The following is a 23,955-nucleotide window of genomic DNA, read 5'->3' as shown; positions in this document are numbered from 1 at the left end:
TTTCATAAAAAAAAGAAGGTCTGCGAAGTTTTTTGCCGCCTTTTTTCCCTCCACAGACCCCGGAGGCGGCCGTTGCTCCCCGAAGGAGAGCTGCCGGGCCGCTCAGGGCGGGCCGTGACCCCCGCGGCCTGGCAGCGGGCGCGCCGCCGGCGAGGCGCCCAGCCCCTGAGGAGAGCGGGCCGGGCCGGGGGGAATGGGGCCTGCCGCCAGACAGAGTTAAGAAAGACGCTTAAAAAAGGGGCTCATGGCGTCAGGACTGGTGTCACCGCTGCCGGCAAACCCCTTCCAGGGCTCTCGGCACCGCCCGGTCACCCCCGGGGGCCCTGGGTGGCGGCCGGCCCCGGGCCCCCTCGGGAGGCCGCCGGGGTCCGTGAGGGGCCGCCGGGCCCACCCGCGCCGAGCGCGCCCGCCGCCGCCGCTCCCCGCCCAGCGCGGCCCGGCCCGGCCCCGCCCGGGGCGGCGGCGATGGCGGCGGCCCCCGCACAATGGCGGCGCGGGGCACGCCGGGAGCTGTAGTTCGGCGGGCGGGCGCGGGCGGCGGCGGGCGCGGGCCGCCTGCCATTCCCGTCGTGCCCCGCGCGGGGTGAGGTGCCCGGATGTGCCCGGCGCCGGAAGAGAAGCGGGTCTCTTCGGGGCCGGCCATCTTGTGCGGCAGCGAGCAGGGCGCGGGGGCCCGGCAGCATCCGAGGAGGATCCCGCTGACGGGGGCCCATCATGCCCGGACACCTGCAGGAGGGCTTCGGCTGCGTCGTCACCAACCGCTTCGACCAGCTCTTTGATGACGAGTCCGACCCCTTCGAGGTGCTGCGGGCGGCCGAGACCCGGAGGAAAGAGAGCGGCGGCGGCGGCGGGAGCCAGGGGGGCGGCGGGGCCCGCGGCGGCCCGGCGGGCGCCCAGACCAACTCCTCCGGCGGGGCCGGCGGCGGCGGCCCGGGCCAGGCGGGCGCCGGCGGCGGCGTCGGCAGCGCGGCCAAGCAGCTGCGCAGGGAGTCCCAGAAGGAGCGCAAGAACCCGCTGCCCCCCTTCGCCGCCTCCGCCGGGGGCGCCGGCGACCGCCGGGAGGAGGGCAGCGGCCAGCCTGGCGCGCCGCTGCGGAAGGAGGGTGAGCGGGGCCGCGGGGGGCTGCGGCGGGGGAGGGAGCCGAGCGCCGCGGCGCTGCCGGGCCCGGCCCCGCCGAGGGGCCGCCCCTCGCCCCGCGGGGGCCGCGTCCCGCCGCGCACAAAGGAGGCAGCGCCGGCGGGAAGGCGCCGGAGCGCGGCGCGGGGGGCCCCGGGCAGGGCCGAGCCCTCGGCTGCGGCGGCAGCCCCGTGCCCGCGGCGGGCGGGCGGGCGGCGGCGACCTCGCACCCACGTGGGGGAGCGCATGGCGGGGCCAGCGGGCGGCGGGAGGCCGCCCGGGGCACCTGCGTCGAGGGGAGGGCCCGTTACCGGCGGCCCCGGGCGGCCGGAGCTCTGGGGGGGAACGGCGGCCGGGCGCGCCGTGCTGCCCGGCCGCACGTGGCCGCGGGCGGTGTGTCCCCGCGGCCCGGCCCGCTCAAAATGGAGGCGGGCGTGCGTGGGGTGCCCGGGTGCTGCCTCTGTGCCGAAGCGTCTGTTCTCGCGTGGCGGGGCACGGAGGAGGGAGGGCTGCCCGCGGGAGAAGGGTACCGTGAAACAGAAAATGCCAGCAACCCATCCTAAACTCCAGTTGTGTTTCGGGTGGGCTGAGGTACTTGACAGTCCCCGGTCTCTTGAAAAGTCGCTTCGGTCTTTTTTGTAGGGAACGGTGTCGATAGGAATCATGTATGTATTTTAATTATAGGTTGTGTGACTTCTCAGCCGTGTTTGTGTAAACCCAGAAGACATCCCACACGGGGAATTTTGTTGAAAAAAAGAACTCAAAGTATAAATAGGTTAAACGAATATGCTGTGGGCAAAGTAATTAGTAGGACGCAGCTCTGCGTGAAGAGGGATAGGTGTTGCGCACACTTGTCGTCCCGTGGCAGGCAGTTGCACCGCGCACAAACTTCAGCGCACCTCGAATTGGTCAGAACTCTGATTAAATTGGAATCCTTGAAATGCATCAAAGCGTGGTGACAGCAGTTGACGTGTGGGTGAGGAAATAATTTGCTAACTGCAGTTCAACTCTGTGATCTTTTCAGAAACGCGGCCGGTTCAGAAGAACGCAGTGCTATTTGAAAGCATCTTAATACTTCAGCGTTTTACTGCAGCGCATGTTGCAAAATGATTCTCCACCACGTTTAATGCTTTTTAAGAAAGAAAAAGTTTCAATATACTACTTGTTTTAGAAAGTGGGCCTCCCAAATGTTATTTGAAAATACCTTGTGACAAGCTTTGCTTATGGATCTTTTCTACTTTAAAGCTTGAGAGTTGTTTTTTCTTCCCTCCCCCTGTGAGGAATGCAATAATTTGTCCCGAGTGGCAATTTACTAAGCCAGTGTCCTCTGGAAATATTAGTCAGATAGAGAATTACCGTGTTGTCCCGCATGAGGTAAACCTGAGACATGGGCAGTGGCTTTGGCCAACACAAGAGAACGCAGAGGGTTTTTGGTAGGGCTAGCAGTGAATGTTTACTTCCCGGGTTTCACATTCATTTTCAAGAACAAGCACTGCTTCACTATGAAAAAAAGTATTTCGTGGCTTATTATAGTAGCGAAACAGAGAAAGTCAGGCCTGCTTTTGTAGCAACGTGTATGGAGCTCTGTAGTAAACAAAGTGACTTTCTAGTCTGAAAATTTTTGTTTTTCACGTGGGACAGTACTAGCATTATAAAGGTGTTGGATGCCATGTATCGACGGGGTTTGTATCCTGTGTGAATGGATTGCAGTTTAAAACTATTCCACTACTCTTGAAAGGTGGAGATTGTTTGACTGGTGAATTACCAGTTCAAAGCTTTGCGATACTAAGAAAAAGAAATAACTTGTATTTTGGGTTAGGCTTCACTGGGAACCAGGTTTTTCCAAGCACAGGGTGTTGAACTTGAAATTTGGAAGACGTGGATTATTCATTCCAGTTCTGCAGCATACCTCCTATGTGACACTGGCCTGTTGACTTTCCTTGCCGAGCTTTACCTCTTAAAATGAAATAGTCGTCCTTAGTTTGAGAGTCCTTTTCAAAGCAAATGCTAGTGAGTTGAACCCCTGTGTTTCCTCAGGGAGTAAGGATTACTTAGCAAGCAATGTATGTCATGCAAACTTCATGTTAAGTACAGCTTGTAAGGTAAGGAAGACGTTCATTTGGGTGTGTTGGCTTGGATATCATTACAACTGTAACTTCTTTAGCCCCACCCGAATATGACATTGCTTGTTAGGCAGGAACTTACTACTTTTTTAAAAAAAATTAAAAATTGGCGGCTTTTAAATTAAAAGATAGTTAGTTCACAATTCTCAAGTCAGCTGTGGTGGTTTGTGCATAGTGTTTTTTCCCCGAATGTTTTTTGCAAGAAAACAGTATAACAGAGGAGTAATGTGTTTGTCCAGGTCTTTCTGAAGAAGAGTAAATGGGCCTTTCAGATGAGTGGAAAAGAAAACTGTATTTAAGATCCTTCAGATGTCTTAGTGAAGATGATAATCCCCATGGGGAGTTACTTAAAAACATAAAACAACTTTCAGAAGGCATAGAGAGGGAGGGAAGAAGGCTAGCCAGTTCAGTGGCACAGTGCATTCCTAATCTATTTTAAGTAAGCGCACGAGGTGAGTCTTTGTCAGGGAGCGTGTATTGGACTGCGAGGGCTGGTGCGGATGAACACATGCTTTAGTCACTGAGCGGTACCTGCTGTACTGGGCTGCCTGCTCATCGGGATGCGAGTGACACCTGTCTGGGTGAGGGTGGCCCTTGTGGGAGAGCACACCCTGTCCTGGGTTGTGCTGCTGGCCAAAAAAGTTTCCAAGAGCAGCGCAGCGGGATGAAGCAGGGTGGCTGTTGTAGGGACTTGGATCCAGTGTGGCGAAGCTGACTTCATTTTGGTGCGCATTATAATAAAAACCACTTGTTTTACCTGAAAAGCACCTTTCAGAGGAAAAAAAAAAACCCACAAAAAAACCCCCCAACCATTAAAAAAATCTTGCTTACCTTGATCCTTCTTTGAAAGTTGACCCTGTCATTTTAACACGGATTACTAATGTATTGTGTGCTCTGACAGGTTTTATTTCCTACAGTATTGTAACAGTGTACACTTGTACAAAATACAGTTTGATTGAAATGCTGCGTAAAAATGTGAATGAGGAGAGTCAAATGATCTGCAGTGACTTTTTAATAAAGGTATAGTTTCTCAGATTATCTAGTCACAAGGCTAGAAGAGAAACTTGTATTCCAGCTTACCTTCAATATTGTTGTACGTTGTTAAGAGTCGGTATCTCTCCCGGCGCAGCTCCCCATTCCGTTGATGTGTTTCACCTAATGTTTCAGGGATAAGACGCATTGGCAGGAGGCCTGATCAGCAGCAGCAGCAGCAACAGCAGGGTGAAGGCAAGCCTATTGACAGGAGACCGGAGAGACGACCTCCTCGTGAGCGCCGCTTTGACAAACCTGCTGATGAGAAAGGCGAAGGAGGAGAATTTTCTGTTGATAAGTAAGACTTTTGTCTTGCCTGACAACTTACCTAGTTTTGATAGGAGTAGGCTGTCCTATCTTCTGCTACCAAGTTTGGAAAAAAAAAAGCTGATTGAATCAAAATTAAATTGATTGAATTAAGTTTTTTTCAGTCACAAGAAGAGTGTATGTCATGCGGACTATAACACTTTCCTTTTCCATTATTTTGTTTACAAACTTGACTCAGATTTTAGTCTGGGAGTGATCTAACATGAACAGTTCCTTTGGTTTAACTGAAAACATGGTTTAAATCATTAAGAGATCCACCATATCTCTCTAAATCGATAGCAGCTTGGTCAGGAAAGGAACTCAAGTATAGCTGTTGCCTGCAGGATGGGGTTTGTTTGCTGTTACAGCTGTTGCTTAAATGCATACAGCTGACTTCAAGCCAAAAACAGTTTGTCCATGTCGGTGTTTACACCTTGGCTGCAGTGACTTCAAATCTGGAAGTGGTGAAGCCATCTTATGTCTAGGCAAGTTTTAAAGTGTCTCGAGTATCATGAGGGATCCAGAATTCAAGTGTTCTGAAAGTAATGTTCAAATATTAAAATTTTAGCAGCCAAAGTTAAAATTCTTTTAAAAGTAAGTTGGATGAACGTGTGTTAAATTGTAGTATCAGCTAGTGATGCAACACGACGCAAACACCAAATTTTGGAGCTTAGTGCCAGAAGATGCAAATGAACGGTAATCCTTCTGAGCATTTGTTTCCAGATTCTAAAATGCAGGCATTGTATATGTGGGTTTTTTCAGTGTAATAATTTGGCATTGAAAGTAGAGCCTCGGCACAGTTACAAACAGTAATTATCAAAGGAGAAGTAAGTAAATAAAATTCTCAGAAGAGAAAAAGAAAACCTTAAAACTATGCTGTAAATTTTCGGAGGTGAAATACTCAAGTTTGGCTGTTCCATGGTAGACCCATTCTCGACCGACCTATGCGTGGACGTGGTGGACTTGGAAGAGGACGTGGACGCGGCCGTGGAATGGGCAGAGGAGATGGGTTTGACTCTCGTGGCAAACGTGAATTTGACAGACATAGTGGCAGCGATAGATCGTAAGTCTTTAACTTTTTCTATTGTTTTATTTGGCTATTCTTTACAATTAATACACATTTTAAAATTTGCCTTTGAACTTCTGTATCTGGACACTATAATGTTAACTCAGTTTTGTTAGTTCTGTTTCACATTCACATTTCAGCGGCCTAAAGCATGAGGACAAGCGTGGTGGCAGTGGATCACACAACTGGGGAACCGTCAAAGACGAGCTAACGTTAGTAATCTGTAATTGCTCAGAAAACTATTAGCAGAATGTTAGTAAATCCTGATTGTTACGGCTTGCAAAATGTAAAGACTTAGCTGCCTTTTTTGCTTTTGATTTTGATAAGTTTTGCTACACTATTAAAGCAGCTTTTACAGAATTTAGAAAATTAGCGATTTCTTGTAACATAAGAGATGGCTTCACTGTTAAAACCAGAATTTTGGGGAAGTTTGGAATGGGAGGTCTTGTGCTGGTTTTAGAACAATTTGTTTACTAAAAATGGAACAATTTAATTTTGACGATTTTGATCAGGTTAAGCATGCTTTTTTTGCAAATATTACATTGAAAACAGTATTTTTAATAACCAAATCCATTTTGTGTCTCAGGGTACAGTGGGTGGCTCTCAGAGTGGGTACTACTAGTAAGTGTTGGGGAAAACCATTAGGAAGGTGGCAAGTGTAGACTTTAAAAGGCACAGAGAGCAGCAATTCTTAATGAAATAGTTCTTTTTAAAGAAGAGTGGGTTGTGTAAATCCACTATAGAACTTAGTCATTAGTCTTACGTAGCTTTAAATAGGGATGAACTTTTAAAAAACAAAACTCCAAACATTATGTAATTGCAGTGAATTGGATCAGTCAGCTGTAACTGAGGAAACGCCAGAGGGAGAGGAACATCCGCCTGCTGATTCTGAAAATAAGTGAGTACCATCCCTCTTAATGTCCTTTGATTGCTTCAAAGGTAGTATTACTTTGCCTTCAACCTCTGATACTTATTCCTACTTCTGTTTTGCCAAACTCGGATTACATTTTCTTCAGTAGATAAGAAACAGTGCTGCTGAAAGATGGTCTCTTTAAAAACTGCATGTCTGAAAATTGTTATCTTGAAACTGTTCATGAGTGTTATGCAGGCTCTTAGGCCACTTTCAGATTTAGTTATTAATAATCAGTCCTAATCCGCTTAGGATCTTGGGATTGCAACTCCTAAGTACCAAATCCAAAAGCATCTGTGCTCATAACTAGGTAGAACCACCAAGCAAAAGGGTAAAATGTTCTTCTGCCAGTGGAAGGCAACTTTTTTTAAACTTAGTTTTTCAAAACCACTGTGGAGACCGTGTGACTAGTCTGTAGAAGAAAGGTTGTGTCTCTTCCATTCTTCAGCTTCTGTGTATGCAGGCAATTTTCAAAGACGTTAACTTGATTGCTTCTCATTTCACTTGGACACCGTTACGGAAGAAACCAGTGACTGGATGAATGACACAGAGTAACTGGAGAAGCAGAGTGAGCAGTAGTGATACTTACAATTGATGTAAAACGTGATGCAAATTTTTATGGTAGTGTAGTACAAGAAAATGTGTTGTTTTAATGAGGAACGTGCTCTGTAGCGAATTCAGAAGAAAACGGCAAACAGATGAGAGAATTTTGAAATACTTTTTTGCCTGAGACTTTTAATGCGGAGCTTGCTGTAGCTTGATTTCCTCATCAATAACTTTGGTTAGTGGTAAAGAGGGTACAGTTGCTGCGTGGAGAATAAGAAGTGGATTTAGTTTAACTAAAAAAAGACTAAATGCTATTACTTCTCCAAGGTTGTGGTGGTCCAAGGTTAAGGTCATCTTGTATACCTTACTATGAGACTAAGTAGTATGAGACTTTTTAAGGAATTACAGCTTGAGCATTGGTCAGAAAATGCAAGCTAGCTAGTCCTTTAAAAAAATCATGTGTATTGGAAATGTGGATATATTAAATTTCCTGTGTCTGCAGTATTTCCTGGATCTTTATTAGTAGCAGTGTCCCGGTGCTTGATCAGGTGTTGACCCATCTGTGTGCAGATCACTTATCTGCAAAGTTCTGCAGGCTATTTGCATGTTTTTTTCTTCTTCCTCAAATCTGCAGAAAATGTGTACTCTTAGTTTCAAGCATAACACGTGTTGCAATCCATCAGTTACCTTTATAGAAAAGCATCTTTACATGGGTTAGTTTTCAAGTTGGCTAGTCTGGTGTGGCTCTCAAACCTAAACTTCTCAGCTTCTTCATCCTTCATCTGTAGGATGTTTTACTGCAGTAACACGTGCAGGATGCCAAGGGGTAATATCTTTGCCTTGAACAAAAAAAAATAGCTTCTGAGTATATCCCATGTCAAAAATCATTCTGTCCTACAGAATGAGAAAAAATGGGAATAAAGTAATAGTGATGTAAAACCTTTGCATTATTACATCAAAATTAATGGCTACAACATGAAGACCTTTTTCTCGTAAGTTGAGGTTTTCATGATCTTTTTGCTGCACATACAGGGCACTAGTTTTCTATAAATCAGAAATTTAGTTGCATAAACACACTGAAGAATGACTAGAGGATTGACTGCCTGTGTAGTTGGAACATGATCTGTTGTTGAGCGTAGTGGTTGTGTGTGTTACTTAAAAATAGCTCTTTGGCAGAAGGTAGAGGCACCAAAGATACACAATGAGGTGATATATCGCACAAGTGACTAAGTTGTGTGCTGTGCTTTTTCAGGTTAGCTGAAAGTAAAAATCGTTTAAGTTAGCTGGGAAATTAATAATTGTCTTTGGTTCAATAAAGGAAGCAGACTAATTAAAGCTGATTAAATTCTGATTTAAAAAAAAAAAAATGTGGTAAGAACAAGCTCTCTCATAGCCTTAACTCAAACCTTTGGGAGAGAGGTATCTCAAAAAGGAGGGGTGGAAGCTCCAGGCAAGTCCATTGCAGCAGTTAGGCTTTCATATTTATAAAGAAAATTGTCATTAATGTGGAGAATAGATGGCATGGGTCAGTGTTAAATTTAACATTTTGCTGTGCTGTGCGCACCATTTAGTTGCTTAAAAGTGTCTGTCTGTGATTTGGGGGGGGGAGGGGGGTCTGCCAAAAGGAGATGAGTTTTCATGTGTGCTTTGAGTGGTGGAAGTGAGGGGTTTTTATATACACCTCCTAACTGCTAAATACTTGGCAAACTTTTTTATATAATCTGGTGCCGATTAACAACTGATTTTGAATTTGTTGCATCTAGAATGTGAGTTCAAAGTCATGATCATAATATCCATGAATTTACCACAGAGAGAATGAGGTTGAAGAAGTTAAGGAAGAAGGTCCTAAGGAAATGACCCTGGATGAGTGGAAGGCAATTCAAAGTAAGGATCGTGCAAAAGTTGAGTTCAACATCCGTAAACCAAATGAGGGTGCTGATGGGCAATGGAAAAAAGGATTTGTTCTTCACAAGTCAAAGAGCGAGGAGGTAAAGTGATTTTCAATATTTGCTAGTATCCAGACTGTATAGGTTTTCCTATTGATACGCATTTCTTGGAGCGGAAGCTCCGTTCTTTGAGATGCTGACCTGTAGCTAAAAGTTTGTAAAGTGGGAACAACATTTCTGTTGATAAAACCGGAGTTAGGCAGTAGCATAAGTAGCTATTCTTACTGTGGTTAGTTTTAGCAGTTGATGTGTACCCTCGGGTTGGTGTATACTGTGATATAGTCTAGAGATAAGAGTGGAATACTGCTGCATCTGGGCAGGTAGCTTTGAGGACTGTGTCTTGGTGAACATTTTAGAAACAGTTTGTCGCTATCAAATTTATTTCTTTGCTTTTTATGCAGTACACAGATTGATGGTACTTGCTAAACATGATGTAAGGTTGAAGAAATACTGGACATGCCTCAGACACCTTAATACCTAAACTGTGTATCTTAAGTTTGTAACATAGGTATTTTCTCATTTTGTAATATTATATAGACAAGTGTCCTTGCAGCTTTTGAGAAAACAGTTGAAATACATTTGTATGCTTCAGTGATATTCAACATAGTTGCTGTAGAATTATTTTAAAACTGTAGTTTCTGAAGCATACTCATTTCAGTCATTGCAAAATTTTAATTACTTTGTTCCAAGATAGTGAGAGTGACAAGGAGAGACATACCCTTTCATTTCAGAAGGGAGGGAAGTGCTGAGAGCTCTGTTTTCTAATGCAGGGCTGCATTAATCTTTGTTTTTAATCTTTAACACTGTGTGATATCTTAAGTGGCCCACTGTTAATGGGTGGCCTGCAACTTTGTATGCCAGATGGCTCTGACTCCCTTTGAAGTAACTAAGTAGTACATAATAGGCTGTTTGGTCTTCTAATATGTGTTTCTGCTTTTTCACACCTTGTCAGTTTTTTCTTGTGAGCTGGGAACATAATACAGATGGGGAGGCACTATTCAGTACTTCCAGTGAAAACTCCACTTGTAATCTCATTGAACTCACAATGGGTTTGCCTCTGTCTCAATCATGCTATTTTCTTTTCTTGCTGTGTAAGGTAGTTCAGTTCTTTAAATGATTGCCTATCTTTTTGATTGCCTTAAGCTGTTCAGTGTTTGAAGTGTTCATTAAATACTGCTTTCTCTGGCTTGTGTAGAAAAGGGCAATTGCGTTAGACTTGATGTTGCTGTATATTAAAAGCCTATGTTTAAACAGAAGTTTTCATGTACTTTAGCAAGATTTACTAAACCCGTAGTCCTGCAAGTGTGTCAAGAAATACCCCTCAGCCCCAACCTCTCCGAAGCAGATTTAGAGATTTAATCAGCTGAAGACAGTCTTTTTTAACATACCTGCATGTATGATAGTATAATAAGATGGTGGTACTCTTGAGTAGTTTGGAAGCTAGAAAGATCCATACTGTGTTTTCCATTTGAAAAATGAATTGGTAGTTAACTCAGAAAAGCCCAAACAAACCCAACAAGAATAACAAATCAGATTTACTTTCATGGAAGAACTGACCTGATGAGTAGATTGTTCTGTTTGGGAGGTGTATTCGGTTAACTTCTCCTCAAAGAAATGAGTTGGGTATTTTTAACACTATCACATAAGAAGTTAACTGCTCCTTGCTGTATAAGCACAGAAGTGAGATATTAACAAAACTGCCTTTAAACATAGATGCTTTTAGCCTGTTTTTATTGTATGTCAAGCAGAAGTCTCCCCATTTCACTTACTCATTGTTCATTCATAGCATGCTGCTTGCAATGTTTTTTTTTTGCGAAGTATTGTGGCAGAATAGCTCTATAATACAGGCGTTAGGTAAGCCTTCACTGCAGCTCCTTTGTGAGCAGGTTTAGAAGGTGGAATATTTAGATGAACAAAATCTACCAGTCACCTGCTGTTCTTTTCTGTTTGTCCTCTTATGAGTCATGAAATTAAGGTTGATGCAAGGTTTCTGTGATTCTTATTGCTAAGAAGGGAGTTGACGTGTGGAAGTGACTTGGTTTATAGGTAAATTCTGGGTTTTGGCCCCAAATCTTCTGCACTCTTACAGCGGAAAAATCACAATGTACCCTGGTAGATTTTCTGAGACATTTGGATTGAAGTGTTGTGATGACTACCCTCGTTCCTGTAGCTTGAGAACTACTGGGAGAATGTCCTAGGGGTCTGTGGGAAAAGGGAGTGTGAGGCTCTAGTACTGTTCATCCGCCTTAGTCTTGTGAAAGAGCTGTCCTCTTCCTCCTACTTGTGCTCTTGACTGAGGGGTGAAACGCTTGACCCTATCTGAGGTCTTTCCTCTTTTTCACATTTGCTATGCAATTACTAGAAAGTGATACTTCGTATAAAATGAACTCTTAATACTGTCTCAGATTCTCGCTGGTTTAATATGAAATCCATGTGTATTGGCAGCCCTAGTCTAATGAGACTCTTTCCAGGAGATTGGGTTATGCCATAAAATAGAGATCCTCTTTTTTCCTTCTCCGCAGGCTGGTTTAGTGGCTTGAGTCTTTTAAGTTCTGCTGGTGCAGCTGAACAAAAAATGGGAAGGAGTGACATCGTGGAGAGATCTTAAAATTTGTTCAGGAAGTTGGATGCAGGTCTCCTGGAAAGATTGATACGCTAGTAGATCAGTTCCTGCTCTATGTATCTGTTGTGCCGTGCCTCTTTTCTGTGCCTTCAAACATCCTTGCTAATCTAATCCCTTCCTTAAAGGAGGTTACAATGGGAGACTGAGAAATATGTTTTGGAAGATAATAGTTCATCTTCTCAAAATTTGAAGGAATGACTCTTGAATCAAGGCTGTGCGGAAACCTTTTCTCTTTAACAGCAATTCTAAACATCCCACCCTCTTATCTGTCAATGCAGTATGCCTGATGTATTGAGGTGCTAGAGATCAGCCTGCATGCATGGTCTCTACTCAGAGTTTCCAGCAGCTCGTGTTAAACTTTTTTGGTATCGATCTGAGATTTCTCTTGTCTCCACGCCTGTGGTATAGTCCATCCTCTAGTCTTTCTGGATGCTTGTGCAGCTGTTGATCTCATCCTTTTGCTGCTTCGTGTGCTCAGTGACATCTGTATCCGGCAAGTTCATGTGACCTTATTACCTGTTGTTTCTGTATGTAGTTGAGTCTCATTTCTTCCTTTTGTTTTCTCCCTTTGTTCCTTTTGTCACTTTGGCGTGGACACGCAACTTTCATCAGACAAAGGCGATGACAGAAATGCAGGGGAGTCTGCTGGAGTCAAATGAGGTACTGATCCTTTATATCTAACTGGTAATACCTGTGTTATAATATGAGCCCCTTCTGAAATGAAGGTCTGGATATTAAGAAGTCACAAAAATAGAGAATACAAGTAGATACAATACGGAGCTCTTCTGTCCATGCCTGTTGTCTAACTGCACACCATATAGGACCCTTCATAATTAGTACCCTTGCTCCTAACTGAGCTGAACTCAAACCTTATCATAAATGCTTCTGTCATGAGTCTTTTTATTTTTTGTTGTTGCTGTTGTTTTTCCATATCTCGCTGTCTGCTTTGGCCCCCTTTCCGTTAGTAGCTTGTTCTTAGTTTTTGACGGCCTTCCCCAAGACCCATAAGTGCAGCAATGCCTTCAAGAAGCTATCAGTTACTAGATCAGAGCACTGCTGAGAGTTGCCAATACATATAAATTAAATGCTTCCAAAGGTGATGCAGAATAAGCAATTTGTACGGCATGTCTATGACTGTTGTCACCTAAGTGATAGAAGAGGATGAGGAGAAGATGCCAAGTCTTTGGTGGTTTAAATTAGCTTTAGTTACTTTGGATAAAGAAATCATCGGGTTACACACAGAATTTGTTATTTCTTGGTTTAGTGGTTAAACCAAAGTTAAGTTGTGAAAAGACAATGCTTTTGCTAGACTGTGGTGTTTCTTTTTTAAGCAATAACAGCGTAGGGAAGGACGTGCACAGAATTATTATACAAATCCGCTGATACTCCCTCTCACAAAGGAGAATGTCATATGACTACCGATAGGTTGAACGTATAATCTCAGTACACTGTGGTGATCAAAACTGTAGACAAAATATTAAGTAGTAAGAAAGGAATCAAAACTATAACAAAAGGTACTCTGTACTGTTTTACAAATTGTTGGTGTACTTACATTTGAGTAGTGCCATGTCAGGCTGAGGTGCGGAATGACTTTTCTCTGAAAAATAACTGCTTAGGCTAACTTCCTAAGATTGGAAAAGAGATCTCTGAGGGAAGGGTGTACGATTCAAATCTATAAAATCAGGAGCAAGGTGGGGACCAGTTGTTACGTGGAATACATCCCAGTGAAATATGTTTGAAATAAAGCCGCATGGAGGGGTATTTTTCATTGTGCCTAATTACATTGCAGTGCCCTCTGCTGCAGGATGTTTTGGAGGCCAAAGGTACAGCTGGGCACAGAAAGGGCTAATTAGATCGGTGGGGGAGAAGGCTCTTTATGGCTCTGTACATTATGGTGCTTGTGACTGACTCAAGGAATCCCTGAAAGCAGCTTTAAGCCTTTTGACTGCAGACCTCTGTGTATCCGTTGGCTGCCTGATGAAGGATCCACAAATGGTAATTAAAGGGTATAGGGCTTAATTGCGCAATGTGTTGCCTTTGAAAGTCAGCACATTGTGTAATTACACCCCAAGAAAAGTAAGTTAGAGTCAGGAGGTTTGAGCTTGCACATAGCGCTTCTGTAGGGGAAAAAAAAAAAACCCAAACAAAATTGCTGTGCCAGAAATTAGGTGGTTATAGGAAAAGAGTTGCATGTTGTCACATTTCCAGAATGTGATGATTGGGCCTTGTAAGAGGCAGAGTGCTGAGCTGGATAAACACTTAGTCTGATCCAGTGTGGTCAGTTTTACGTTTTGTGTATTGTCACAGGTGCTGAAAACTGAGTTAACAGATGGAAAAAATATCTGTGCAAAATAGGAAAACAATTAACTTAAAAACACTTGGTTCTTTTTGTGTTCAGTGTGTAAGAATTTGAAATGCTCACGTGTGCTGAATAGTAGCATTTATGGTGTTAGACGTAACTCTTCAGCGCGTACCTCACTCCTCGAGGCTCAGGTTTCTCACTGGGAATCAACCAGCTGTAAGAGGTTGCTGCATCATGGCGGTGAGAGTCCTATTTTTCAGTGTAAGTGGTGAGACTGGTTCTCTGAGCATTAATGTTTTAGCTACTTTAGTTACATTGTGTTTGAACTGTTTATGCCTTGTTCGCTGTTTGTTATGGCTAATACAAACCAATAAGGGATTCTTACCATCTCCCTTGTTTTAAATATTTATACAGGGCTAAGCAAATGAGAAAGTGTAAAGTACTCATTGAGCAAAATAAAGATGGGTTACCGACTAAGTATTTTAAAAGAATGAAATGAATTGATAGAACCTGAAGATTTCTCAGGATACAAAGTGAGAAGAGGAGAATCGCTAGAATGCTGACTGGCTCGGTGATAGCCAGTTTGTTCTCAGATAAGCCTAAGTGTGTTCCTCTGAAGGAACTGCAGAGCTTCCCTGAATTATCTTGGAAATGCAAAATACCTTTGTTTGCTCAAGCGCTTATTTGATTACCTATATGTGGTTTTGTCGTCTGCACAAGTGGTATAACTTGATTTCTAACAATTCCTGCACTATCTTTTAACTTGAATCAATCAAGGTAATCAGTCATCGATTTGGGAGTGCATTTGGAGGTGAACACGCATGCTGTGGTGGTAAGAGTGCAACTGCAGATGAAAAAGTTTCTTTGGTCATTTTTCTTACTCATGGAGCAACGCTCATTTCAGGCTCATGCTGAGGACTCTGTAATGGATCATCACTTCCGCAAGCCAGCAAATGATATTACATCCCAGCTGGAGATCAACTTTGGAGACCTCGGCCGCCCCGGACGTGGTGGCAGAGGGGGACGGGGTGGTCGAGGGCGTGGTGGCAGGGCCAGCCGTGGAGGCAGAACTGACAAGGTAAGTAGCTACAGCTTTCATCTGCAAAGGAGTTTAGTTTCAGTTTTTACTAGGATTTTCATACCGACGGCTTTAGGTGCCTTCCTTATTTCTGGGGGAATTGCTCTTGACAACAAACACTGCATTTTAAAGCCAAGTAAAGTGTCTGTTCTTACAAGTTTAAAGTAAACTAGGTTACTGTGAGAACAAAAAGGGGAATGTTTTAGCAGTGCTCTTATTTAAAAAAAAGAGAGGGCGGGGAATAGGTTGGATGAAAAAAAAGTGTCCATCTTTTGATGGCTATATCTAAACCCAAAAAAAGACTCCTCGGTGTGGACGGATCTGAATGTACTATGAGATGCTTCTGTTTGTGCCAGAGCAGAACCGCAAGTGTTAGAGTAGTTATTTTCAGATACAGTCAGGACGGTGTATCTGCATTGTGACCTGTCGGGGGTGAAAGACTGGTCTTATGGCCGCATGTTATATCTTGAATTTGAGGAATTTAGAGTTTTCATGTGGAAATAGGACTCTTACTGCAGTAATTTTTTTCCTCCTCTAGTCCTAAAGCCCTAAGGAAATACTCAGGACTAAGTACTGAATGGGGTTGGGGAGACAACATGTAAAGTTGAAGTACCGTGGTGTAGCTACAGTCAAGATTTGATTTAATATGGATCATTTATTCAGCTTAAATGCATCTAATCAAATTGTTACTCACTGGAAAATGAGTTCAGTCTGTGTGGGGTGGCTTTCTTCATAGACCAGACTTGCTTATTTTTGTCTCTTGTAGGACACTGACTTTGTTTTCTCTTTTACACTGGATCACTTTAAGTTTTAGGCTTGTTAATTGGAAAACTCTCTCCTGATATCAATATAAGAAAATTTTAAGGAATTGATATTGAACAGTGGTGGTGTTTGCTCTGAGTTGTTTCACTAATACAGCATCTTGCTTCTTCAAGAATGCTGTCATAAAGTAGTTAAAAACTTTGAGATCTGCAGCTTATTTTATGTTGACTTTGTTTATTTCCTTCCAGTTGGTTAAGGAGTTTGACGTGATCCACACACCCAACCAGGTTGGTGATCTCTGCTGGCACTTAATGCTACCTGTGACCAAGGCCCTCCTCGTGCAGGGACCGTAACTCCCCTCCTGCAGTGGATTGGCTTTTTTGGCTTGCTTTCTGCTTTTGTGTAATGAGCAGCTGGAGATACTAAGGCTAGAGGCTTAAGACCCTGCTATTACTTTTTAACTCTAGTTTGTGGGCTGGGTGCTTCTGCAGTGTCATAGTCTTGCCTGTAGGTGTTGATACAACTTTTATTGTAATGGTTTAAATATATCTCTTGGTAAATGAATACGTTTACAGGAAATTCCACTGTCCTGGCTCTTCCTACTCTTCTCTTCCATGTCACTCATGGACAAAGTGAAGAGTATTCTAAAGTACTTAATTTCTGCATTTCATTGTAGCACTGGTTTTTAGGTGTGGTACAGAGCCTTTTAAAAAACTCTGGGAAGTACTGAGGAGATTCTTGGTTAAAGTATGAATTTCTAGGGCTAAGTTGGCACAAAAATTCTTATCAACAGCTAGTTTGTGACTGGGGAAAAATTAAATGTGTGAAATTTAATTTGTGCTACAAACCAGGCCTTTTCTGTAACACTTCAGTCATGTCCCTTGGTAAGAATTGATGGCTATGTGCTAGTAGAATAGCGTAAGTCCACATGTAGGGATCTCTTTAATAATGGAAAAAGACGTACTTGTAACCTTGTGCGATAATCATCTGCAAATATGGACTGTTTGCCTATAATGCCTTTTCAGATAGCTTTGATTCAGAAAGTAGTATAGGAGACTTTGTAGTCTTTGGAATAAAAAAAAGTCGCTTACCATGGGGGAAGAAAGTTGCTCTTGCAGCAGTTTGTCCGGCACTAGACTGTTTACGCCACCATAGCGCGTACCTCCTTGAAACCCAGTATTTCCCTGTTGAATAGGGTTCAGGTTAAAGCAGTTTTTAAAAAGGAAGAATTCCCACCCCCGTTTGTCTGGGGTGCAGGGAGTGCCCCTGCCCTGTGCAAGTGCCACCCAGCCTGTCTGCACGGGGACAGAGGCTTAACCTTGTCCCTGTGCCCGCTGGCTGGGCCCCAGCCTGTGCCCGCAGCTGAGTGGTGCTGACATCTCACGCTGCTCAGCTGTGCCCTGAGCCGTGTTCGCCTGGCAAACGGAAGGACTTGGTAATGTGTGAAGAACTAGAAACGTGGTAGGGCTTGGTGCCGCTGAAGGTAATAACTTTCTGATGTTTCTCTTTCAGTCAAGTGCTTCTGCTCCTGACGTAGATGACCCAGAGGCTTTCCCAGCTCTGTCCTAAACTGGATGTCATAAGCCAACCCTGCCCTCGTTGGGCCTTCCTCTCCGAGGCTTGCATGCTTAAGGATCCTAAACAACTAAGAAATTTAAAAAAAAAAAAAGAGACTGTCATTCATACCATTCACACCTAAAGACTGAATTTTATCTGTTTTGAAAATGAACTTCTCTCGCTACACAGAAGCAACAATATGGTAGTCAGTTTTGTATTTAGAAATGTAATGGTAGCAGGGATGTTTTCATAATTTTTTCAGAGATTATGCATTCTTCATGGATACTTTTTTGTATTGCTGCTTGAAAATATGCGTTTCCAAACTTGAAATATAGGTGTGAACAGTGTGTACCAGTTAAAAGCTTTCACTTCATTTGTGTTTTTTCTTAATTCAGGATTTTAGACATTTTCCCCAAACTACAAAGTGGGTTTTAATTATTGCACACTATTTCCGTTTCCTTAATTCCTGTTTAGCAGATTTTTATCAGCCCATGGTCTTTTGGAATATGTGAAATTTTAATTTGGCAGACTGTTAGTGCTGTAAGGAATACTAACTCCTGGAGTACTCTGGTTTTAATGCTTAATTTCAGACTTGGAAAAACAGTCATTTTTCATCTATGTTTGGTAGTTTGTTTACGCAAAATCTTTATACAAAATTGATACCAGATACTTGAAAAAGATTCAAAGCACATTGGTTTATAGTTAAATACCTGTGTATTGATCCAGCGATGATGTGTGGATAATTGGTCTAAACAGTTTTTTAAAATTAATGTATTACACCTTTCACTCACCCTTTTTACCTTTATTCCCTCCTCCTCCCTTCAACAGAACAAGATGCTTTGTTGGCAGAAAAAAAAGAGTTTTTAAATTACCTATGCTTTTTCTTTGAGAGGGTGCCCTGTAGATTGGAGTAACCTTTCCTGTTGTTGGAGCTGGGAGGTGGGGAAGGTGGTAGCTGTTGCTCCGGTAGTCCAGCTGGACTCCGGCTGGGACGTGGAATTTGGCAGCGCAGTCCGTTGACACGAGTACATCAGTACCTGATGTATTCACAGCGCTGCTCTGAGGGCGGCAGGTCGTCTTCAGAGGAAACTGCAGGCCTGGGCTGGGTCTGGCAGGTGGGAGTTTTGCCTTACCGTTTCAGACAGGGACATCGCAATCTGTGCATGATAGAACAGAAAGATGCAAAACAAAACCCCAACGCTTCACCTCTCCGTCAGAATTGTGTTCTGGATTTGTGCGGTGCTCGAGGTCTGATTGCTAGCTGACAAATGAATGTTTTTCAGAGCGCAACTGTAAGAAACCCTGTCTACCCCCGTAGAAATTTGCTGTAGGTTTAATTTAATCCCTGTGACCAGGATTACCACTTCAGTACACAAAAGGAGCTGAGAGAATGACTAATAAAGAGGGTTTCTTAGGGTTTTTATCTGCAGCATTTGTTAGGAGACTAGAAACAGGTTTCTCATTTAATGTTTTACACTTTGGACAGCTTATAACATATTTGTAGTTTCTTAACTAGGTAGATAGAAAACAAAAGGTAATGCCCTATTTTTTTAAAAGCTGTACAGGACAGGCAAAAAGTATTGGTGACCTTTGAATATGAAATATCAAACTCCTTAACTGTGGTGTTTAGCTGGCTTGCTTTACCTGAACTATTTTCTACAAAAGTTTTTGTTGTAAACCACTGTTAATATCATTGGATTAGACTTTTTAGTGCACTCACCTATAGTTTAAAGTACCAGGCTGTGAGAAGGAGGCAAGTTTTCAAACAGTGGATGGCAAAATCTCTTGGTTCATTTCTCCTGACTCTACACAGATCTTACACAGGTGCTCAGTGGGGGGGCTGCTGCGGGTTCCAGCACTGAGTTGTTCCCTGTCCCTCTCCCTTTGTGGTTTGGTAGAACGTGTTGCAGTTTCAGCGTTAGGGACACCTTGGGTAATACAACCAACCAAACGCTTTGATATGCAGAAACACGCTTGGGGAAAAGCTTTCTCTGTGACATAAACCCTCCTCCCCTTATCCTAGCTGTGTATTTGCTGTTTCAGTTGCCACTTAGCTTTTTTTCCAGATGACTTCTGGGCCAGCCAGTCAGTCGTTTGGGGCCCTGCTAGCTGGACTTGGTCAGAAGCTTTCCCTTCTCCTGCTTCAGAGCATAGAGCAGTTTCCCGAATGGCATGTCGCGTATGATTTTTCAAGACAGCTTGCACTTATAATTGGTCCGTCTGCTGTTCTGATAGATGTAAATTTGCCTCTTTCAGTCCATTTGTGTCAAGAACTAAAACTGTGAACATATATCTTTAATATTGGTGGGTGTTAACTGAAATAAAGGTTTATTTTCATGCTCTTTTAAAAATGTCATGAAAACACATGGAGATGAAACCACGTAGGTTAATAGTGTCTCATCTAGGTTCTGCCCCAAGTGATCCAGCCTGCCTGTGGCAATGGTGCCCAGGCATTTCCATTGCCAGGAACGGGCTTTGCCTCGGGAAAACATCTCCCGAGTAGCTTATTTACGATTAACGAGCTTGCTCTTTAGTAACATTTTCTGTCCTCTAGCTTGCTACTTATGCTGTCATGCCAAATCCGGAGGACTAGACCTTTTAAAATCTGAACCATTTGAAAAGATGGTCAGCAGAAAAAGTTGGAGAGAAAGAGAGAAGCACATGGTGCAAACTGGCTTTTGAATGTAACAATGGCAAGGTTTGAGCATGAAAGTTCATCTTACGGATAGAATGCTGCTGATGCTGGGAGGAAACAAGACTGATTAATAAATGCAAGTGTTAGCTGTGTGGGAAAGGACATAAATTCTTCTGAAACATCAGAAGTCGGTGTGAATATGTGGTGTTTGCAGTTCGAGGAGTTGAGACCGCTCTTACCTGTAATGACTCTTTGCCCATGGAGATCGGTTTGCATAGCCACGCCTCTTGTTTTAATAAACGCAGGAAGTATGCCTAAAGCTGACACTTGCAGCATATGCTAACCTGCTTTTTTTCTAAAATCATTACAAGGACCACGTTACCTTCGGTTCCTACCCCTGTTCTGGTCTGCCTTCGCCAAGTAGCAGCCTCCTGGCCAGGGTCAGGGTGCGTCTGAGCAAGTGCCGAGTGCCCCGGCATGGTGGTCAGCAAGTCCCCCGCTGCGCTGGAAAAGCCAAATGTAATATTCGTCCTGGGGCGGGGGGGTGTGTAACCTGACTGGGGGGAAAATGGTTCATTTGCCCTTTGCTGGGAGACTTTCAGGTAGGAGTGAAAAAGTTTGGCTGTTGTCCTACTTCTGATGTTATTTGTCTCGGAGTAAGACTTTATGGGAACCCCACGTGGAAATTTATCTAGAGACTTGAAGAGCAAGGAGAAAATGCACTCGAGTGTTCTGTTGTCCATATGCTGAAGATCAATATGCAGAAATAGATGCATAACAAAATAGTATTTTTTTGCCTTTTTCTTTGGCAATAGGTATCTAATTTGGCTGTAGGCAGCTGACTTGAGGCACCAATTTGACTGCGATGCCCAGCCAGAATCCTCTTCCCAGTGTGGTTGCCAGATGGGGTATGGAGAGCATGAAAATGTTGTCTTGGATGTCTGACCTAAGTCCTAGTGAAATGTTTGCCTTTGACACCAAGCCAGTCTTAAAGATGGAAGATGTCTGAGTACTGGGCTGGAGACAAAACCTTGGAACCAGCTGCTAGACCCAAAAAAACGAAATCGCAGAGCTGGTACTCTGCAAAAAAAAAAAATCTGTGTAGCTGATGGTGTGAGTGGCCTTGTGTGGACGTGGAGAACGGCGCTTCGCTGCCTTGCCAGAGACCGGTCTGGGTGTAGTTTGTCTCCCTTACGTATGTTATTTTCACAGGTGAGATATCCGACCGTGGAAAAAAGGCAGTGCGAGAGGAGGACGTAGGCGAACAAAGCAATTGGCACTGTCAAAGCTCTCCTTAAGAAAGGGGCCTGGGGTTTGTTGTAGCAGTGGAGTGCAGCGGTGGCTGCCCCCACCTTGCTGGGCTGTGGCCGGAGCCCACAGGCTGGTCGCTTCTCCCCCTGGACTGGAGCTCGCAGGGGTTAATGCCCTCTGCCTCAAGTTGGAGGGTGTGCAGAGCTGCCGGTGGTGGGAGCTTGCTGTCACTCCCATTCCCTGGAAGAGAGAAAACAAGTAGGAGCTTACAGGTATTTTTTCCGTATTTCAGCAACGATTACAACTTCAAGGTGCGAGGACCTGAGGTGTGCTGCGTGGCTGTCACCCATGTGCAGTGTCTCAGCTCTGGGTGGTTGTACAGCCGTTGACGTGTCTGGTGTTGGCAGGGAGCAGGAAACCTGTCGGCTTGCTGGGATCCGCTGCGGCAGAGGAGGCGAGCTGGGCCGGTGCTCGTTTGTGGACGGTTCCAGTGTGAACCGAGGCTGCTTCAGCTTGCGTTGGTTCATGCCCTAGGGTGTGAGCTCGCCCGTAGTTACCGATAAGCATGCTTGAGCCGTTTGATCTTCACCTGTGAGCCGCTGCTGCAAAGGTCATCATAACACCAAGAGGTGAGGGAGCTTTATTTTACGTGCGCAATGTTTCCTGGGCGGAGCGAAGGTAAACCAGATACGGGATTGGTTTTACTGCAGTCTTCCAGTTCAGCAGTTTGAATTAGCACATACCCAGCGTGCCGAGTTGTGTTTGGGATTTGTACTCGGCAAACTGCAGGATTTCCGTTGTATGGAGGACAAGGAAAAGACTTGCTTCTGTCCTTTCTCCTAAGGACGTCTGTCTGGCTCGGTGAGATTGCTGGCGCTTGCAGGGCAGCGATGTGGAGCAGGAGGGAAGCGTGTCGGGACAAGATGGCCATTGCTACTTAGGTGCTTTTTCGTGCAGCAGTTCCTTTTACCAGTGGACCACTGTTTGTCAGACTTGGATGAAGATGCTAAAAGGGGCGGCTGCTGTTAAAAGCAGCTGGTTTTGTGTGGAAGTGCATCTTCCCCTTTTGTCTTCCCTGAGCACGCCGGCGTCCGAGCCGTGACCCTGACCATGGAGGTCCTGGGCCGGTTTGGGGGTGGCAGTGAGGATGCAAACAAGTCCCAGGGTTGAAATACTAACCCAAAATACAACTCAAAACTAAATTTCTGGTAACTGCCCGAGTAGGGCTGTGTTGCAGAGCTGCCGCGAAGCCTCCTGTTGTGTGGTTTTATTGGGAGTGTGATTTTATTGGGAGCCTGCAGATGAAAAAATCCTGCCAGCTTTGACACCTGTATTGATAGTGTGGGTGGAAGGGAGGAGCGTACGTTGCTCGCGTTGGTACTGTGGCGAGGCAGACTGTGTGCTGTGTGTCTTACCAAGTACGTGCACCGCTGTGAGCAAGAGGCTGTGTTGTGCATTTATTGGCACATCTGGGAATCGTTTTTCTTCAGTGCACAATTTCTGCTGTGAACGTGGCGAGCTCATGCCGAGCGGTTGGGCAGTAAGGGTAAGTATTCTCATCCTCCAGCGACTGCTTAGTTACCTGGCGGGAAGACTAAGTTTTGCCGCAGCCGAGAGATGAGAAGGATCCCTTGGCGTGTCTGGGAGAGGTCGTGGGCAGCGTCCTGCCGCAGGTGAGCCGAGGGGTAGGTGCAGGGACCGCGCTCCCTGTGCTGGGACGGCGGGGGAACGGTGCAGGTGGGCTGTGCCAGCGCTGTGGCAAGGATGTGCGTCTCAAAGTGGTCTCTGTGCTGCAGGGGAGCCCTCAAGTGCACCCCGTGAGATCACTGGACTGTGGCATGCTAGAGCCAGTGCCTGGAGTGCTGCTCCTCCTGCTCCACTCCTCTCGCAGTGGTTCCCCGCAGCGCCTTTCCCTCCCCTTTGGGGAAACAATTTCCTGGGCAGTAGCTGTCTTCAGTCTCTCTGTCTTGGTTCCTTATCCCTGAGAAGCCGCTTTTGGGAGGAACACCACATGCTGTCGTGCTTTGCTTGCAGGCTCCAGTTACTGAATGTGTCTCGGCCAGGTGCTGAGGCCCGTTTTTTTGGGGGGGTTGTGGGTGTCCGGTGGGAGCTGGCAGCGAGCGGCATGCTGGATCCCGTGGGCTGCTCAGGCAGCCGAGCTGCTCTGCCTTCACCAGGACGCATCTCCTCCCTAGGATGTCCTAGCCCACGTGCGGCTGTGGCAATCATTGCTGATGGTTTTGTTTTCAGTACACAGAAGACTAGAAAGCTCGGGCTTGAGAATAGCCGGGGTACCGGCGATCACTTGTGCTGATCAAAGGGAAACCTTCTGGGCATCATGGGACGCGCGGAGAGAAGTCAGTGAAAGCTGAACACGAGCTGGTGCCAGGGCTTGAATTTCACGTTTCTAAAAAATTAAAGCTTAAAACTAACGCACCCACGACTATTTTCTTAGACCCCTGCCTATTGAGAGTGGGTGGAGGTACAGACCTTGGCAAACGGGGGTCAGGCGAGTAAGCCCAGCCTGCCTGGCACCGGCTCGGCAGGCAGCGTGTGCCCGGTGATTAACTGGACTTGTCCTGCAGTGCCTTTGAACTTGGGAGCGCAAGAGTGGATGGGCCTCCTGTAGCGGGTCAGACAGCCACATCTGGAATAAAAACTAGGGGGAAAAGCCAACAGAGATCTCCCCACTGCAGTGCTTT

General features: G+C 45.1%; 1 protein-coding gene across 7 annotated transcripts; it reads left to right on the top strand.

Moving 5' to 3' along the window:
* Nucleotides 1-642: 642 nt before the first annotated feature.
* SERBP1 (SERPINE1 mRNA binding protein 1) lies at nucleotides 643-20,409 on the top strand. Of its 7 annotated transcripts, XM_059821655.1 has the most exons (10): nucleotides 643-1,102; nucleotides 4,407-4,569; nucleotides 5,503-5,640; nucleotides 5,760-5,855; nucleotides 6,467-6,541; nucleotides 8,910-9,087; nucleotides 12,281-12,328; nucleotides 14,875-15,048; nucleotides 16,059-16,097; nucleotides 17,323-20,408. In XM_059821655.1, the coding sequence occupies exons 1-10, from the start codon at nucleotides 715-717 to the stop codon at nucleotides 17,377-17,379; spliced, it is 1,356 nt and encodes a 451-aa protein (XP_059677638.1). In that variant the 5' UTR covers nucleotides 643-714; the 3' UTR covers nucleotides 17,380-20,408. The 7 variants fall into 7 exon arrangements, with proteins under 7 accessions (XP_059677638.1, XP_059677640.1, XP_059677639.1 ...); XM_059821657.1 differs by lacking the exon at nucleotides 12,281-12,328 and having other exon boundaries at nucleotides 5,784-5,855; XM_059821656.1 differs by lacking the exon at nucleotides 12,281-12,328.
* Nucleotides 20,410-23,955: the final 3,546 nt, after the last annotated feature.

Source organism: Gavia stellata, chromosome 10 (genome assembly GCF_030936135.1).
Source record: "Gavia stellata isolate bGavSte3 chromosome 10, bGavSte3.hap2, whole genome shotgun sequence".
Taxonomy (NCBI): domain Eukaryota; kingdom Metazoa; phylum Chordata; class Aves; order Gaviiformes; family Gaviidae; genus Gavia; species Gavia stellata.
The sequence above is the reverse complement of the archived record's forward strand: the minus strand, read 5'-3'. Positions and strand labels throughout refer to the sequence as shown.

Excerpts from the sequence above, each read along its gene's own strand:
- SERBP1 (XM_059821655.1), top strand. The coding sequence starts at position 715 with ATGCCCGGACACCTGCAGGAGGGCTTCGGCTGCGTCGTCACCAACCGC. Across the intron at positions 12,329-14,874 it reads GTCTGCTGGAGTCAAATGAG|GCTCATGCTGAGGACTCTGT; the intron begins GTACTGATCCTT and ends CGCTCATTTCAG. Across the intron at positions 16,098-17,322 it reads TGATCCACACACCCAACCAG|TCAAGTGCTTCTGCTCCTGA; the intron begins GTTGGTGATCTC and ends TTTCTCTTTCAG.